Below are 16,669 nucleotides of genomic sequence, written 5' to 3' on the forward strand. Positions count from 1 at the left end.
ATGGCCTGGCTCGTGCCCATGGCAAGCGAGGTCGGGCGGTGGTGCCTCCTCAGGGCCCCTGACAGTGAATTCTCCCTGAAAGCTGAGAAATTGGGGGTCAGTCAATTGTAAAGTTGTTGCTCGTCTGTGCATCAGCTTGATGATGGTTCTTTATTATGGCTTTCACTAACCAGTCTGTAACTAACTGTGGTTGTTTGATTACAGAGGGAACATCCCCACGCTAAACAGGTACGGTACTTGTCATCTTTTAAAATTTCAAAAGACAGACTAGAAAGAAGTAGCCTAATCCTAAATGTTTTAACGTGTTTTGTTGTAGTGCCCCCTCTCTTTACTTGGGAAACTCAACCATAACTCTTCTTTTTCTTTCCCTTCTCCTCTCCCTTTGTCTAAAACATGTTTTCAGCTCTCCTTTACCATTTAAAAAAAAAAAAATCTTTGCATGCAGCAATCTTTGAAATTAAGTTTGCTGGGCGACTCAGCTCATCTGCAGTATGGTACACAGCAAACTGCTGGTTTTAGGGTCTCTTTTGGCACTGGATTCCGAGCTGTTGACCCTCTGGCAGGGTATCACAGTGACCCAGGCAGTTCCTCCCAGCCCAACCTGTTGCTACTCTGGTTTCTTGTCTGTAGCTAAGAATTTGTCGAGGCTGTTTCACCTCCCTCACACCATAGATGAATCTACATCTCCAACAGCTGACAGCATGTTTTGTTGTGGTTTGGATGCTAATTTTTCCTCCGGTGTCTCAGTTGAAAAGTTATTTCTTGTTTTCAATAATACGTGAAGAACGTCTGCTGTCTTTTTTTGTTTAGTTCCTGTTCTGTGGTAGTTTTTGTTTTAGTTGTAAGAAATGTACACCAAGGCATGTCCTGAAAAATTTCCCCCTTTCAAAATGTGAATACCTATTATTTATTACTGCTTACAAGCCTATTTAGGGACAAATAGTAAAAATGGCCTTGGAAGTCTCACTGGTCTTAATCAGAGATAAATTGTGGAAACACAGAGTGACTTTAAGCATGGAAAGCTATTAGTCACACTGATGATACTTTAGGCTTGTTAACACAATACTTAGGGCCATATCACAGTGGTTTTGGGATGTGGAAAGAAAGAAATCTCAGTAAAGCTGGTAAATAGCTGTGTCAGCCACACTCAGCGAGGTCCTGGGTGTGTGTGGATGGCCCTGGCACCTCATCCAACACACCAGCTGAGCTTCCTTTTGACTTCCCAAGCTCTGAGCCACCATGTGCTCTGCTGAATCACTTCCATGATTTATTTTTTTTTGTTTTCCCGTTGTGGGAGCAGCTGGGCAGGACAGAAGTTGCCTTGGTGAATGTGTTCCCAGGCTCAGGGAGGGTGAGGTGAGGCCATGTGGGGCTCTGAGGGTGTCACAGAGCTCTGCCCTGGGCCAGCTCCTCCTCAGAGCAGGCTTGGAGCTCTCACCGTGTTGCAGGGAGCTGTTGAAGTCTTTCAGAGAATTAAGATGAGTCTACAGCACAGCTCAGAAATTAAAAATGATTCTTGCAGAGAAGGCAAGCTCCAGTTCTGGTCACTAGAGAAAGGGTGTCTGTTTAGTTGTGTGAGAAAACTTCTTCTGTTAGTCTTGACCTTATCATTGTGGGTCTTTTAAAAAAACCACATTAAAATGACAGAATAATTTTGGTTGGAAAAGACCTTCAAGATCAAGTCCAACCTTTGACCAGTTCCCACCTTGTCAACCAGACCAGAGCACTGAGTGCCACGTCCAGTCGTTTCTTGAACAGAAATATTAGGGTACTAGTGGCACCAGAGGCCTGGCAGGGACTCTGCAGGAGACAGGTCTGGCATGCTGGGGAATCCAACAGTTGTCCTGGAAAAACAGCCACACTGGTGGGCAAAGCGCAGGCACAAATCTGCTTCCAGTCCTGTTCTTCCCTGCCCTGTCCCTACTAACTGTGCTCCTGTTGGATTGCTGTTTAGAATGTCCTTCTCCTCCAACCTCAACCACTATGGGATGGTCCACGTGGCCAGTGTGAGTGACGTGCTGCTGGACAACTCCTTCACCCCGCCGTGCCAGCGGATGGGGGGCATGGTCTCCTTCCGCACCTTCGAGGACTTCGTCAGGTGTGTGGGGAAGGGGGAGGGCTGGTTGTGTGGCCAACTTCCTACCTGGGCCCAGGGAGGACTGGACACGGTCTTTGCTTTGTCTGGAGTCAGGTTTAAACTGGGTCCTGAGCTTGTTTGCTTTTGAGTGCCCGTGTCTGTCTCCTTGAGCTGACTGAGGTTTCTGGCTGCTGCAGGAGCAGTTTGCGGCCAGAAGGATCAGCATCCCTGATTTCTGCTGATTGGAGACCATTTCCAAATGGGCTGATTTCTTCTAAGGCTCCTGTTCACACAAATGTGTGTGGGAGGAGGTGTTCTTTTTGCTTCCAACCTTCTGGGGTGGGCAAACCCCCAGCAGAGCCCTCAGCCTGCACCCACAAGGTCTCTGTCGAATGCTGGACCATCCAAGCTCTGCGTTGGTTTGAGGAATTTCCTCTTCATCTTTGAGTCCAGCCCTGCCAAGGGAAGCAGCCCTTTGCTGTCTCTCCCCCTCAAGCAGCAGGATTTGGGGGGTCAGTGCTGGATGCAGCAGTGTGTTGTGACTGATCCTCCTGTGGTGCCTTGCAGGATCTTTGATGAAGTGATGGGTTGTTTCTGCGACTCTCCCCCGCAGAGCCCCACGTTCCCCGAAGCTGGCCACGCTTCCCTCTACGATGAGGACAAGGTATGGTGGTTTATTCCCTGGAGGTTGCTCTGGGCTGGAAGCAGGAGCATGCAGGGACTGCAGGCTGGATGCTTTTCACCAGCTGGAAAGCAGGAGTTGGGAGCTTTATGTATTTATGTGTGTGATTTGTTTTTCTTGTTCCACAGCAGGTGACTGGAAGTAGGTGGTCATTTTCCAACTCTGTTCTAAAACTGTGGCTCAGTCTCTTACTCTCCATGTAAATTCAGTTTATAGCTTTTAGCCTCAGCGGAATTACTGGATCCACAGCAGTGTAACTGAGAGTTCAGACCCACTGTTAGGTTTTCAGACCTTCTCTGTGCATCAGGGTCTCAAAATGCATCTTCAGCTGCCTCTGCCTTAAGTCTGACTTGCCGTGTTTTCTGTCTTACACCCTCTGTCACATTATTACATCCTGATTCTTCCTTCTGTTCTCGCTCTGAGAACTGTTTTGAGGAGGAAGAGCTGAGTGGAACAGCTCAGTTTTTGCACTGGTGTGGAGAACAGGTGCAGAGGAAGCAGGTGGTTTATAATCCATAGGGATAGAAGGCCAGTTTCCCTTAGAGACAGAGCTGCTCCACACTCTGTCCTGCCCCCCCCAGTGGGAAGCTCTGTTGGAACACAGCCTGTGTCCAGAAAGGGCTTGGTTTTCAGCTGATCCATTGATCCTGATGTGTGTAAGCACTGTAGCCTTGTTCCAGAATATTAGTGTCAACCTTAATGTCCTCAGATCCTTCTCTTTACATTCCCCTCACTTCACCAAGGTAATTTCCTGTTCACACTCAGTTTTTTCCAGTTAACCAATGGCTCCTAAAAGCTAAATTTGTAATTTCTTGGACCTCTAATGTAATTGATACCTCCACTTTATTTCATGTTGTTCTGTGTATGAAAAGTCACATTGTTTTGCCCCCACACTTTGAATTTGCTTAATTTAGTTACTTCTCTTGATGCTAGAGTCCTCCAGTGTCCTGCTTGTGCTGCATCTCTAAAGAGGGGCCCCGACCCTGCCTCCTGTGTGCAGCCAAGTGAAGCTCACTGGGGTTACCCAGGTCAGAGGTGACCCTCAGACTTGCAGTCTCCAAATGAAGCTCCTGTTTGCTGTTTGTGGACATTAATTCTGACTTCTGTGAAACTGCAGATTTATGAGGCTGCTCGGTCAAGGATTTCCCTCACACTTGTCCCTGTTTTTCAATGTGCTCCCCTGGGGTCATTTTCACCAGGATGTCTCTGTTTTAGAGCTGGGTTTAGGGAGCTTCTGTTGAGAACTCTCAGGTGCTACTGTGTCAACTCTTTATTTATGGGGAATATTTCCTTTCCCTTGCAGACTGCCCGGGAGGAGCCCATCCACATCCTCAACGTTGCCATTAAGACAGACAGCGACGTCGACGATGACACGCTGGCTGCCATGTTCAGGGAGTTCACACAGAGCAAGGTGAGTTGTCTTGATTCTCTCTCTGGGTCTGTCTGACTGTGCAGGACATTCTGTCTGCTTTAGGAGAAGTCAGTATGTTACATAGGTTTGGGGTTTTCTTGTTTGTTTTCAACAGTTACATCCTTAATTTATCCCATCTAAAACCTTCCCACTTCTTTGACTGGATGTAGCTGCACCTTTCTGAAGCCACCAGGCCATTGTTTCTCTTTCTAATCCGTCAGGTCAGGAGTTATTCCCTTCAGTTTTTGGAAGAATAAAAGACCCTTAAGGTTTCAAACACATCAGGTCAACCTTCAGTAACTATCTCCAGATGGTCTGGAAAACTGTTCTGTATCCCTTTTACTGGTGGTCAAGTTGTTGTATGAGTAAGAGCCATGGGAAGTGACATTAAAATATCCTTTATGTCTGTAGTATGATAGTCTTAATGCAATTAAAATTTATTGTCCTTGCTGGCATGCTGGAGCATCCATTTCACGTGATATTTCTGGCCCAAGGTAGAGTTGATTTGGCATGTTCTGTTGCTCCTTCCAAGTGTGGGATACACTTTCGAGTCCCAGATGTTAGTGCTGGGTCAGCTGTGAGACAACCTGGCCTGAGGACAGTGTCCTTGTGTCCTCTCTGGTGTCTTTCTGCTTTTCTGGTTGGTGTGAAGAACTCAACCAGCTTGTGGAGGTGAATATCCCTTCAGGGACTGGGATTTGTGGTACCTGCAATGGTTATGGGAGCACTTCCGACTTCCCAGTGTGGAAGGTGGGAATATGTCCTGCAGAAATGAGGGGTTGGCATCCAAATGGCTTCTGCAGCTTCCTGTCTCTTTAAGCAAAGAAAATAATCAAACCTAAGAATTAAAACTGGTTCTGCTTCTCATCTGTTTGATCATGCTCCAGGCGTTTTATGGGAGGGGATAAAAGGAAAGACATAAAATATAAATAAATAAAAAAAAAGAAATAAAAAAAAAAAATCCCAAACCACATTAAACTATCAAATAGGTTGATCCAAATTGTCCAAATAATCTTCTAGTCCCAGCATGTCGTGTGTGGTTTTTTTAATAGAAATTAGGATCATATACTTGTAAATGACTTGTGGAGGAGATTGAGGCAGTCAGTGGAAATGGAGTTTCTCCAGGTGCTGATGGCTAATCGCTCTGTAATAGCTGTGGCCTTGCTGTGAGACCCACATTATTACCATGTAATCAGAATCCTGTTGCTCTGCTGTTATTGTCTGCCACTTGTGGAATTTTAAAAGCAATAACAATTTTTGCTTTTTAAATCATGGCATTATTAAAGTTATTTTCTTCCTCTTCTTGCCATGAATATAGTCACTGCTGCTCGTTTTCAGGGGGCTTAACCTCAGTGAAACGTCGCAGGCTGTGCTGAGAGGGGTTGGTTTGTTCCTGCCCGAGCTGAGTTCTTGTTTCTTTTTGTGCTCTTTGCTTTTAAATTGGAAAAAGGAGGAGAAAGGGGAAAAAGCTTTTAAAAAGAGGGGAATTACGAGATCTTAACGCTTCAAAGGATCAGTGGTGTGGCAAATACTGGTGGCAGCACTCCTTTGAAACGGGGCTCAGTGGAATTTGAGGGAGCAGCAACACAAGGGGTATTCTTTCACCTGTTTGGAAAGAATAAGTGACACCTTTGCAATGTAGAATCCTGGAATCCAAGGATGGTTTGGGTTGGAAGGGACTTGAAAGCTCATCCAGTTCCACCCCCTGCCATGGGCAGGGACACCTTCCCCTATCCCAGGTTGCTCCAAACCCCGTCCAGCCTGGCCTTGGACACTTGCAGGGATGGGGCAGCCACAGCTTCTCTGAGCAACCTGTGCCAGGGCCTCCCCACCCTCACAGGGAAGAGTTTCTTCCCAATATCCAACCTAAACCTGCTCATTGTCAGTTTAAACACATTGCCCCTTTTCCTGTCCCTCTCTGCTCTTATAAAAAGTCCCTCTCCTTCCTGGATCTGCCCTTCGGTCTGGGCTGTCCATGTGCCAATGTCAAGTACGAGCTACATGCTTCTGTGGATTATGTCCTTTAAACCTCCTTTTCCATCATTTTCTATCATTTTCCATGACTTTACCATGTCCACACTGTGCTCCCTTCAAAAAGTAATCTTGGGGAAAAAACACCCAACTTACTTTGGGAAATGAACAATGATGTTTCCTGCAAGACTTGGATAGGACTCTTCTGCATTCCTGGTTAGTCAGGCTCAGCTGGAATTCTGTGTTCTTGGGATTTAGCTGTTTGCCTGCTCAGATCTAATGGATTTGGGTATTTATGCTGTTGGAGGATCATCAGGTGGGAAGTCCTTGCTGTGAGGAGACTGAGGTGGACGAGGAACTCACAGCACAGGGACAGGAGGACCTGTGGAGCTTTTCCAGTTCATGGAGGAATTTTCTGTCTGTTCTTTTTCTGCTAATCCAGTCACTTGATTCCATCCTTGTTCTTACAGAAATCAGTCCTGATTGATCACGGGATTCGGAGGCTGACTTTCCTGGTAGCACAAAAGGTATTTTAATATCTCTCATGATGCTCAGAACTCTTTGATGTCTAGCTCACAGTGCCATTGACATCTGATGTGTTTTTTCCCCAAGTTAAATGCTGTATTACCTGTGTTTAGTTCTCTCTTCAGTGTTTTTGTCCTCTAAAATTTGAGATGGTTTCCATGAATTCGCTTAAGAAAATGAATTTGTAACAATGAATTGTAAACAATCTTAACACCTCTCGTATTCTTGAATTAATTCATTTTTGAATTTAATCCTAATTGCTAGCTGTCTTCTGCTTTTTTTTTTTTTTCTTCCCATGTTTGTATGTTTCGTTTGTAAGGACTTCAGGAAACAGGTCAACTATGAGGTGGATCAGAGATTCCACGTAAGTAAAAAGGGCCTGGAGCCCGGTGGTGTTCCTGACGTGAGACCAGGACACACGGAAGGGACTCTGGGCTTCTCATTTGGATCTCAGCCAGGCATTTAATGCCAGCATTGGGGTCAGAGTGAAGTGTATAAGTATTTATTTTGACATCTGACAGCTAACCCAGGTGTTGCCCTGTTGCATTCAGAGGGTTCAGGTGCTGGAGTCTCTCTCGTTGCCTGGCTGAGCTCAGGATGCCACACTAACAAAGATCCCCTGTGTTTCAGTGCTGTTTCCTACTCTAAAGTGCAAATACCACTGAAATCTTTGTGTTTCTCATGTAGGGTGGTGATTTCTTTCGGCTTCTTACTGATTTTAAAACCCCTTAGAGGAGTAACTAAAGGGACTTGCTAAATTTCAGAGTGCCCCAGTGATATAGGAAATGTTTGGTACTCTCACTGCTGGAATTACTTCTTTGCCAGGGCTGGTCTAGCCCTGTTCAAGGTGGCAATGTAAGGTGTGAAACAGATTTTTATCCCTTGTGTATCTACTTTTCAGTGCTGGAAGTTGTCAGGAGTCTTGAAAGTGCAAGAAATCCATCCTGTGCTCAACACACTTGGCTTAGGAAGCTTCATGAAGGGAAAACTAGTCTATAAGTCAGCAAAAACAGTTTTTGAACCAATGTGGGTGTCACCACATGGGAATTGGTCACGATACAGTAGAGATGCATCAGTGAACAGCTTAGGTAGGAAGCTGGATTCTGTGAAGAGTTTTTGGGACCAGGTTTTAGATTTAAAAAAGGAAGTTTTAGAGAACTGAATGGTTGTTTAGGGAATGAAAAAATATGAGTAGCTGAGTAAGTACTGTGGGATGTGTCAGAGTCAAAAAGGAGGCACAGAACAAAAGGAGTCATTCCCAAGTTTCCCCTGCCCTGCCGTGTAGCACAATGGACTGTGGGGATGCTCCTGGTTCCTCAGCCTGGTGTGTCATCTGTCTGCAAAGTCTGTGGAGCACCTCTGGGATCTGCTGTGTCACTCTTTATTACTGTCTCCTATTCTATCCCCTTTATTACTGGACCAACTATTAACTTAGCCAGGCCTGGGCTTGGGTTTGTTTTTGTTTTAATTACAGTCTATATAATTAGTTCCCAGCATGTTGAGGTAATAGAGAGTTGCTCCAGCAAGCTTCCAATTTCCTCATCTCATTAGGTTTTTAACGTGATTATTAGTATAATAATCAACTATGATGATTTCTGTTGTAGCTTTTCGCATTCTCTGGTTTGCAGGGTGTCTTGATTGGCTAATTTAGGCAAATTATTTTGATTGTCTTGATGATGGTTGGTTGATTAGAACACAGCAGGGGTATAATTCTTCTGCCTAGGAAATGGAGCACTCTTTTGGATTTTGGTACCAGAGCACTGAGGGTTTTTGTGTGAGTGCACGTCTAATTATGATATTTGCCCACCACACTACTCAGATGCCTTGGAAGCAATTACATTAGTGATGGAATGAGCATGGATGGTGGCAGGAGGAATTGGCAGCGTGCAGAGGAGGACAGGTAGGAGGGATTTGGAGGAGAAGAGAGGAAACATGGAAGTGGTTGGTTGTTAGAGTGCAGCTGGTGCTCACAGGCCACGAGTATGTTGGGTGAGCCTGAATTTTCAGGCAGGATTTCTTGTGCCTGGTCTGGAAGACATATTCCAGGCAAACAGGTTATTTTTGCTCTACTGAAAGTCATCAGGTGAGGTTTGGGGACTGTTCTGTATAGGGAGGGAAGGAAGATGACTAACTAGAATATTACTTTTTAGCTTTAAAATCTGTGTTGCTCAGTGATGGTTTACATAGTGCTGCTGCTTGTCACACTGACTCGAGCTGGGGTTGCCCATCTTTCATTGACAGTGGAACATGAGCCAGAAATTCGGTGACTCCAAGTCAGATTCCTTCTTTTTTTGCTTAGTAAGACAGTTCTGGCAAGTTGTGTGTGTTCTCTCAGGTCACCTTTAGCACAGAGAGCTGGTGTGCTGGCCTTGGTGCAAAGCATTGACAAAAGTTCCAGGAGAAGTGTAATTCCAGAGGAGTGGATGGATTTGCTTGGATGGAACTGGAAGGACAGGTAGAAGGATGCTGCCTAGCCTTTCTGTCTTCTAAGACTTGTACAACTTGCCACAAAACTGTCAAGCCCCTGCCAGGGTTTTGTCTGTGCAACAGAATAACAGAGAAGCCCAGTCGAATTTGGGGGATTTTTGTAGTGCTATTTAACACAGGAGGATAAAGTTATTGCAACTCACAGTTTTCCTTGGCAAGAAAGTATTTCCAGCAGTAATGGTATGAAGAGAACTGTAAACTAAGACCATTGTGCTGTATACATCTGTGTCCATAAGAGTGTTAATATCTCTGTATGGCTCCCAAACATTTCCATGGGAACTTTAATCATAGCAGAACTAGAAAAGGTTTCCTTTCCCACTACTGTCTGGACACTTCCATGTTGTTGTCAGTTAATAATTGACAATAATAATCTAAAGCAAATCAAGTAACCTCTGTTGCACTAGCAGAGACAGGTTTAAGCTACCTCTGCTGTCGTGAGGGTCTTCTTGAGGGTGACTTGATTTTCCACGACCTTTGTGACGTTGAAAAAGTAGCTGGTAACAACTTCTGTCATGGCCTGTGCTGTGGTGCTGCCTCAGGCGTGCCTGTGGGCACTCTGGGGAGATCAGTGCCCACTTTGGGAGGACTAACACTGTTGTTTTTATTTTCAAACAGAGGGAATTCCCAAAGTTCTTCACGTTCCGTGCCCGGGATAAGGTAAGTTTTATATCAATACTTGTCTCTAAGTGTTGGCTTTATCCTTCTTTCACGTAGCTGCTTCTTGGAAGCAGGACAGTGATTCAGGCCTTAGAATCAGACAAACCTTCTGGTTTCTGTGAAAAAAAAGGGTTTTATGGGGAGGCTGAGCTTGAGAACCTGCTGTCTTCATAGAATCACAGAATGGTTTGTGTTGGGAGAGACCTTAAATCCTGCCATGGGCAGGGACACCTCCCACTATCCCAAGTTGCTCCAAGCCCCATCCAACCTGGCCTTGCAGGGATGGGGCAGCCACAGCTTCTCTGGGCAACCTGTACCAGGGCCTCCCTGCCCTCACAGGGAAGAATTTCTTCCTAATATCCTATCTAAACCTACTGTCTTTGAGTTTGAAGCCATTCCCCCTTTTTCTCTCACTCCAAGCTCTTGTAAAAAGTCAATTCTCAGTACCAATGACTGCACGAGATAAAAGATTCTGGGTTGGATTCATTTGAATTTTTACAGTTTTAACTAAATATGAAATTTCTAAGGGGCGTTGTCTAGTTCTTATCCTCAGTGTTTCACCCTCTCCACCCCCTTTCCTCTTTCCCACCCTCTTCTCCCTGCACGGTGCCTCCAGTTCGAGGAGGACCGGATTTACCGTCACCTGGAGCCGGCTCTGGCTTTCCAGCTGGAGCTGAACCGCATGCGGAACTTCGACCTCACTGCCATCCCCTGTGCCAACCACAAAATGCACCTGTACCTGGGGGCAGCCAAGGTGGAGGTGGGCACGGAGGTGACAGACTACAGGTTCTTCGTGAGGGCCATCATCAGGCACTCGGACCTGGTGACCAAGGTGAGTTTGTCACCTGGGCAAGGGCTCTTTCCAAGGCAGCGTGTGAAACCCGGGGTCATCCCGGGAACCTGCAGGGGGTTTTAGATTAAAACTGAACATTTTGCCTGTGTGGAGTGCTGTGGTGGCTCTGCAGAACCATCTCTCTGAAGCCCTGGTATTCCCGTGTTTCGGGGAGGTTTTTCAGGGGCTTAAGTGGATAGTCAGAAATCCATGGATTTTGAGGCAACAGTGGTTTGCCCTGTCTAGTTTCAAATTTACTCTGAACTAAACGAGGGCACAAACCAGCCAGATGTGGAATCCAGGCACTGGGAGCACCGGCCCCGTGATGGGGATGGATCTGCTTCAGGGCTGCACATCCTGCTGACACCCATGTACCCCTGTTCTCTCCATCACATCCTTCCCCGCTTTTCCAATCCCTGTGTTCTTGGGCTGTGATCTGTGCGTAGAAAGTCAATAATTTGTTGGCAATATCTGGCAGGAAGCCTCCTTTGAGTACCTGCAAAACGAGGGCGAGCGCCTGCTGCTGGAGGCCATGGATGAGCTGGAGGTGGCGTTCAACAACACCAACGTGCGCACCGACTGCAACCACATCTTCCTCAACTTCGTGCCCACCGTCATCATGGACCCCTCCAAGGTGGGACCCCCTCCCGAGCTCTGCTTGTTTTTCTAGGGCTTCGCTTCCCAGAATTAAATGGTCTTTTGTTCTTAGAATCCCAGGCTAGTTTGGGTCGGAAGGGGCCTTAAAGCTCATCCAGTTCCACCCCCTGCCATGGGCAGGGACACCTTCCACTCTAGACCAGATTGCTCCAAGCCCCGTGCAACCTGGCCTTGGACACTTATCTCCAAAAGCAGAGAGAACACTGTAATGTCCCCAGTTAAGGCAAGCAGCTGGTGTGTGTCATGTCAGGAACCTGCTTGGCAGGGAGGAATCATAGAATCCCGGGATGTGCTCAGTTGGAAGGGACCCACAGAATCATCGAGTCCAACCCATAGCCCTGCACAGGACTATCCCTAAGAGTCACACAAAGGAAGAGAGCTTTGGAGGTTTTTTCCACTTATGAATAAATATTAAATGTTAGACTTCAGAACTAGCTACTTATATTTCTATAAGTGGAGAAAAACTGTGTCCTTCAAGCAGCACAGCTCACCTCCTCTGGGTCAACTGAGGAACAGTGCTTAAAAATACATTTTGTATTTGAAGCTAAAAACTTATTTTTTCATTGTGTGCTTGAGATGAACAGTTTTAATGAGGAAATAGCTCTAAATGCCCCCCTGTTTGTTACAGAAGTCCAGATTTCATCCAAATAAAACGTGAGATAAATTCAGACGTTAAAAAGAATCTGTAAATTCAGCTACAAAAGTACCTCATTTCCGCTCTCTGATACAAAACCACAGAGATCAACATTATAAAGAAATGAACATTAAGCTTTGATATGCATTAATGAAAGTGTTTAGGCATAAAGCATGTTTGTGCTTAGCAGAACCACCACAAAGAAAGGCCCAAATAAACTGTAAAAGCTGAATTTCGCTGGAAATCAACATTCTGTTCATGAGTACCCAAAGATGAGAGTTGACCTTTCCTTGGGAGAACAACTGAAAGTTTAAAAAGATGAATTGGGTATCAAAATAACTCTCTTGCTTGCTGACTTTTAAATCGTGATTAAAAATTGGTGGCTTAAGTCGCTCTTGAATAAAACCTCTCTGGGCACATCCAAAATCATTAGTTCCCAGGAAGTTCAGAAGAAGCCGGGACATTCAGCCCTGGAAGTTGGGTTGCCCTCGGATACGTACCGTGACTTTTCCTTGAGCTGCTGTGGAAAAGAGAGGGGTTTTTTTTGAGGAATGTTAAAACCAGCCTATAAATTGCCTTCTTTTAATATGCGCTTTGCCCACAGTAGTATTTTATGAAGTTTAATGGAACGGCAGAAGGCCCAGCTCCGAGTGGTAATTGCTTTGTTGATTTAAAGCCCCGCGCGGCGCGGGCGGCGAAACATGATTATTGTGCAAACAAGTGCTACGGAGCTGTTGGCCAAGGATTTGGCTTCCCTGGATCCCACAGTTCCCAGGTCTGAGCCCTCCCTTGGGAGGGAAGGCAGGTGAAGGAGAGGCACCTGTGCCGTGCTGGGTTGGACTTGGTGGTCTTCGAGGTCTTTTCCAACCATAAAGATTCTGTGAGCCATGAGGAAAGAGGGGTGTGAATCGGGTTCAGATCTGTGCATTTTTTTCCTGTGTTTTCAGAGGGTTATTTTGAACTTAGAGAATTCTTTTAAGAAAATTCAAATATTACTGATGTGCTGGGCACTTCCATGGCTTCTGAAGAGTGGGAAAATGGATTCATGGTGGGAGGATGACCCCGATCTGTTGTTTCTCAGTAGTGATGAGTGGGGATGCTCAGCACAGACTTCTCCAGTTCCCACAGAAGTGCTCTGGAGCTTTCCAGAGATTTAAGGAGAATTGTGCCCCAAGTGCACTAAGAGATCCCAATAGGTCCAAACAGATCCTAACACAGGCACTTTCACAAACACTCGTTACCCTCAGCAAGTATTTCTCCCATTAAAGAAACTGCTTCCCCAGTTAATGTTTGCGAAGTGTGAAGAGAGCAAAACCTGCCATTTTTAATTTAAAAACTAAAGCAGGCTTTACTGAATTCTGTCTTTAGTGGACTTCTTCAATTAATTCATCTTCAACTAGAAAACTTCTATTAACAACATCCCAATCCAGTACTGTCCCACTACCTCAGCAGTCCCCAGGCTGAGTTCCTGCCCACCTCAAGGCTTAGGATGAGAAGGGACAGGCCACCAAGCTCCCCTAATATCCCTGGATGTACGCTGGTGTGTGATGCTTCTGTCTCTCTTCATCACACCGGGCTGCCCTTGGAGCAGGACCTTCGGCAGTGGGATGGAGGGGGCACAGAGCAGTGGATGGATCCAGAAGGAATCCCAGAATGATTTGGAAGGGACCTTACAGCCCACCTCGTTCCAACCCCCGTGGGCAGGGACACTTCTCCCAGCCCAGGCTGGTCAGTGTGTGGTGAGGGAAACCCTTGTGCTGTTTGCAGATCGAGGAGTCCGTGCGCTCCATGGTGATGCGCTACGGGAGCCGCCTCTGGAAGCTGCGCGTCCTCCAGGCCGAGCTGAAGATCAACATCCGCCTGACGCCCACGGGAAAGGCCATTCCCATCCGGCTCTTCCTGACCAACGAGTCGGGCTATTACCTGGACATCAGCCTGTACAAGGAGGTGACGGACTCCAGGACGGGACAGGTACATCCGTCCGGCTCCAGGGTTGGATGAGCAAATTACGTGGGGGGGACACATTGTACCTGGTGAAGCTCTTCCGTGTTTTATGGTGTTTTCAGAATAATCACAGAACCACAGGGTGGTTTGGGTTGGAAGGGACCTTAAACTCGTTCCAACCCCTTGCCATGGGCAAGGACACCTTCCACTAGGCCAGGTTGCTCCAACCCCCATAGTATGTTTCCAAATTGCCATTCAAATTTGCCAAAGGAAGAAGGATGTGAAGGTAATCTTGCAGTAGGTATGAAAATGTAATCACTTAGGTAAAAGTGCAAGGCCTCTGGTTGTTTTGTCCATGCCTCAGTTTGGGCAGCTGTTTTCCTCAAGACTTTTCCTCAGAGTGCTCAGAAAAGTAATAGAAAAGGAATCACTGTTGGTGCTCATCCTGTAGGTCGCAATAAAAAATATTATTAATTGTACATTTCCCTGAGTAGATGGAGAAAATCCGTGAACTTGTCCTTTAAATTCTAAAGATATAGGAAATGACCTGGGTAGGATGATATAAAATTATGGGAGGTGCTTTTATATCATTTTTATGAAGCATAATGGGCTCTTTTGTAATGGTTGTGGCTGTCCTGGTATTTCTGTTTTTCATGGTGCAGGAATAGTGTGGTTAACTGAAATACCTACATATGCTAAAATCCATGGAGCATGGGATGCATGGAAAATATTTAAATAGAGAAATGTTTACATCTCCCTCTGTAATCATCTCTCTGCCAAGCAGGAGTAGCAGCAGAATAAATCACTTGGGCACTGTGAATGTAGAACACAAAGTGCTGAGTCACCTTTTCTACCCCTCTTCTCTGTTTAATTTTTCCAGGAAGCTGCTGGCCGAGGAGTCCATCCAGTCCTGAGATCCCAGGACAGATAGTGTCAGTGTGTTCTACCTCATTTCTGCCTTTGAGGGGAGATGAGGAGAGAAAAGAACATTTTAATAATCTCCAGAGCTGAGCTTAACCCTTTAGTTGGGTCAGTCACTTGTGAAGGTCCTGTTTCCTCTTGGACTCTGTCCCTGATGAGCTTTATTATTTAAAGCTTGGGGGATGTGTGTGTGTGTCTATGGCTTTAGCAACTTTTCCAATATTAAATTTCATATTTTTCCGGAATATTAAACCAGATTCTAGTAAAAAATTATACTGAGTGCAATTATTTCAGTTAACTGTGAGCAGCTGGGAGGAAAGTTTGTCTTACAAAGCTTGAAGGTCGGAGTTTTTTAGGAAACTTGGGTGAATCTTCACCCTGATGATGGGAGTTTTTACAGGTTCAGATCTGTGGATTTTTTCCTATGTTTTCAGAGGGTTATTTTGAACTTAGAGAATTCTTTTTAAAAAATTGAAATATTACTGATGGGCTGGGCACTTCCATGGCTTCTGAAGAGTGGGAAAATGGATTCATGGTGAGAGGATGACCCCGATCTGTTGTTTCTCAGTAGTGATGAGTGGGGATGCTCAGCACAGACTTCTCCAGTTCCCACAGAAGTGCTCTGGAGCTTTCCAGAGATTTAAGGAGAATTGTGCCCCAAGTGCACTAACAGATCCCAATAGATCCAAACAGATCCTAACACAGGCACTTTCACAAACACTCAGCAAGTATGTTTCCCATTAAAGAAGCTGCTTCCCCAATTAATGTTTGCAAAGTGTGAAGAGAGCAAAACCTGCCATTTTTAATTTAAAAACTAAAGCAGGCTTTACTGAATTTTATCTTTAGTGGACTTCTTCAATTAATTCATCTTCAATTAGAAATATTCTATTAACAACATCCCAATCATGTCCCTTCTCTCAGGCTGAGCAGCATTTGGGCTGAGCTCTCCTGGTTCAGCAAAGCTCCTCCTGTTTCTCCATTGAAATACCTTCCCTTCCGAGTCCTGGCCGAGTGGAATATATAGTGCCATGAAGCCTGGCAGTTGATAATTCATGTTGCTACTCTGGGAAAATCTTTTAAACTTACAATATCAAAACTTCAAGCCAAATGACATATGCAAGTCTTGACCCGGCTTCCCGGAGCAGCCGGCGGAGCCGCGGATCCCGCGCAGCGCCACTCCATAAATAACGGAGTTCTCCTCTCTGCTCCCAGCTATCACCATCCATCGGCACAGACACGGCGTCAGGGGAAATACTGGGGAATGGGAAGTCATCTAAGTCGCAGGTTTTTTTCTGGGGGAGGTGGCTCTGCTCGCTGTGCTCCGCCGGGACGCGGCAATAAGTCAGGGATGCCGGGATCTGCACGGTAATGGTCCAGCACTGTCTCCAAAGGGCAGTAATGCATGATGGAGCACGGTGTTCCAGGCTATGCCAGCACTGACATCCTTGTGGAGAGCAGAAACAATCAGACTGGAGTATCCTGATGATTTTTGGTAAAATCTGGGTCAGCTCAGTGTACGGAACCGGTGCATCAGGCAGTAATTGGTTGTGTTTTGTCCCACAGATCATGTTCCAGGCCTATGGGGATAAACAGGGACCACTCCACGGGATGCTGATCAATACCCCCTACGTGACCAAAGACCTGCTGCAGTCCAAGAGGTTCCAGGCCCAGACTTTAGGGACGTCCTATGTCTATGACATCCCCGAGATGTTTCGGCAGGTGGGTGTCCTTTAGGTTGTTCTAAACTTTGGTACCCGCCCTCTGGCAGGGGGGGATGTTTGAGGGTTGTCCTGTTGGGAATATTGAGTCACAGTGGAGTGGATTGGATAAAAATACTCGCAGGTGATGTTCTTAACAGGCATTTATCTTTC

At 45.9% G+C, this 16,669-nt stretch overlaps 1 protein-coding gene across 8 annotated transcripts in view; it reads left to right on the forward strand.

Annotated features, from left to right (window-relative positions):
* ACACA (acetyl-CoA carboxylase alpha) overlaps positions 1-16,669 on the forward strand; it is a 114,706-nt gene that overhangs the window by 48,491 nt on the left and 49,546 nt on the right. For 4 of the 8 annotated variants that reach the window (XM_027751651.2, XM_027751650.2, XM_039387329.1 and 1 more), the window contains 11 exons: positions 205-228; positions 1,955-2,098; positions 2,645-2,741; positions 4,063-4,170; positions 6,612-6,668; positions 6,986-7,030; positions 9,769-9,810; positions 10,427-10,642; positions 11,121-11,276; positions 13,701-13,904; positions 16,362-16,517. In XM_027751651.2, coding sequence (XP_027607452.1) covers positions 205-228; positions 1,955-2,098; positions 2,645-2,741; positions 4,063-4,170; positions 6,612-6,668; positions 6,986-7,030; positions 9,769-9,810; positions 10,427-10,642; positions 11,121-11,276; positions 13,701-13,904; positions 16,362-16,517 — 1,249 coding nt within the window. The remainder of the gene's footprint in view (positions 1-204; positions 229-1,954; positions 2,099-2,644; positions 2,742-4,062; positions 4,171-6,611; positions 6,669-6,985; positions 7,031-9,768; positions 9,811-10,426; positions 10,643-11,120; positions 11,277-13,700; positions 13,905-16,361; positions 16,518-16,669) is intronic. The other 4 variants (XM_027751648.2, XM_039387339.1, XM_039387336.1 and 1 more) reach the window with 3 other exon arrangements.

The sequence above is a fragment of the Pipra filicauda genome, unplaced genomic scaffold (genome assembly GCF_003945595.2).
Source record: "Pipra filicauda isolate LSUMZ 115617 unplaced genomic scaffold, ASM394559v2 scaffold120_size2142806_pilon, whole genome shotgun sequence".
Lineage (NCBI taxonomy): Eukaryota > Metazoa > Chordata > Aves > Passeriformes > Pipridae > Pipra > Pipra filicauda.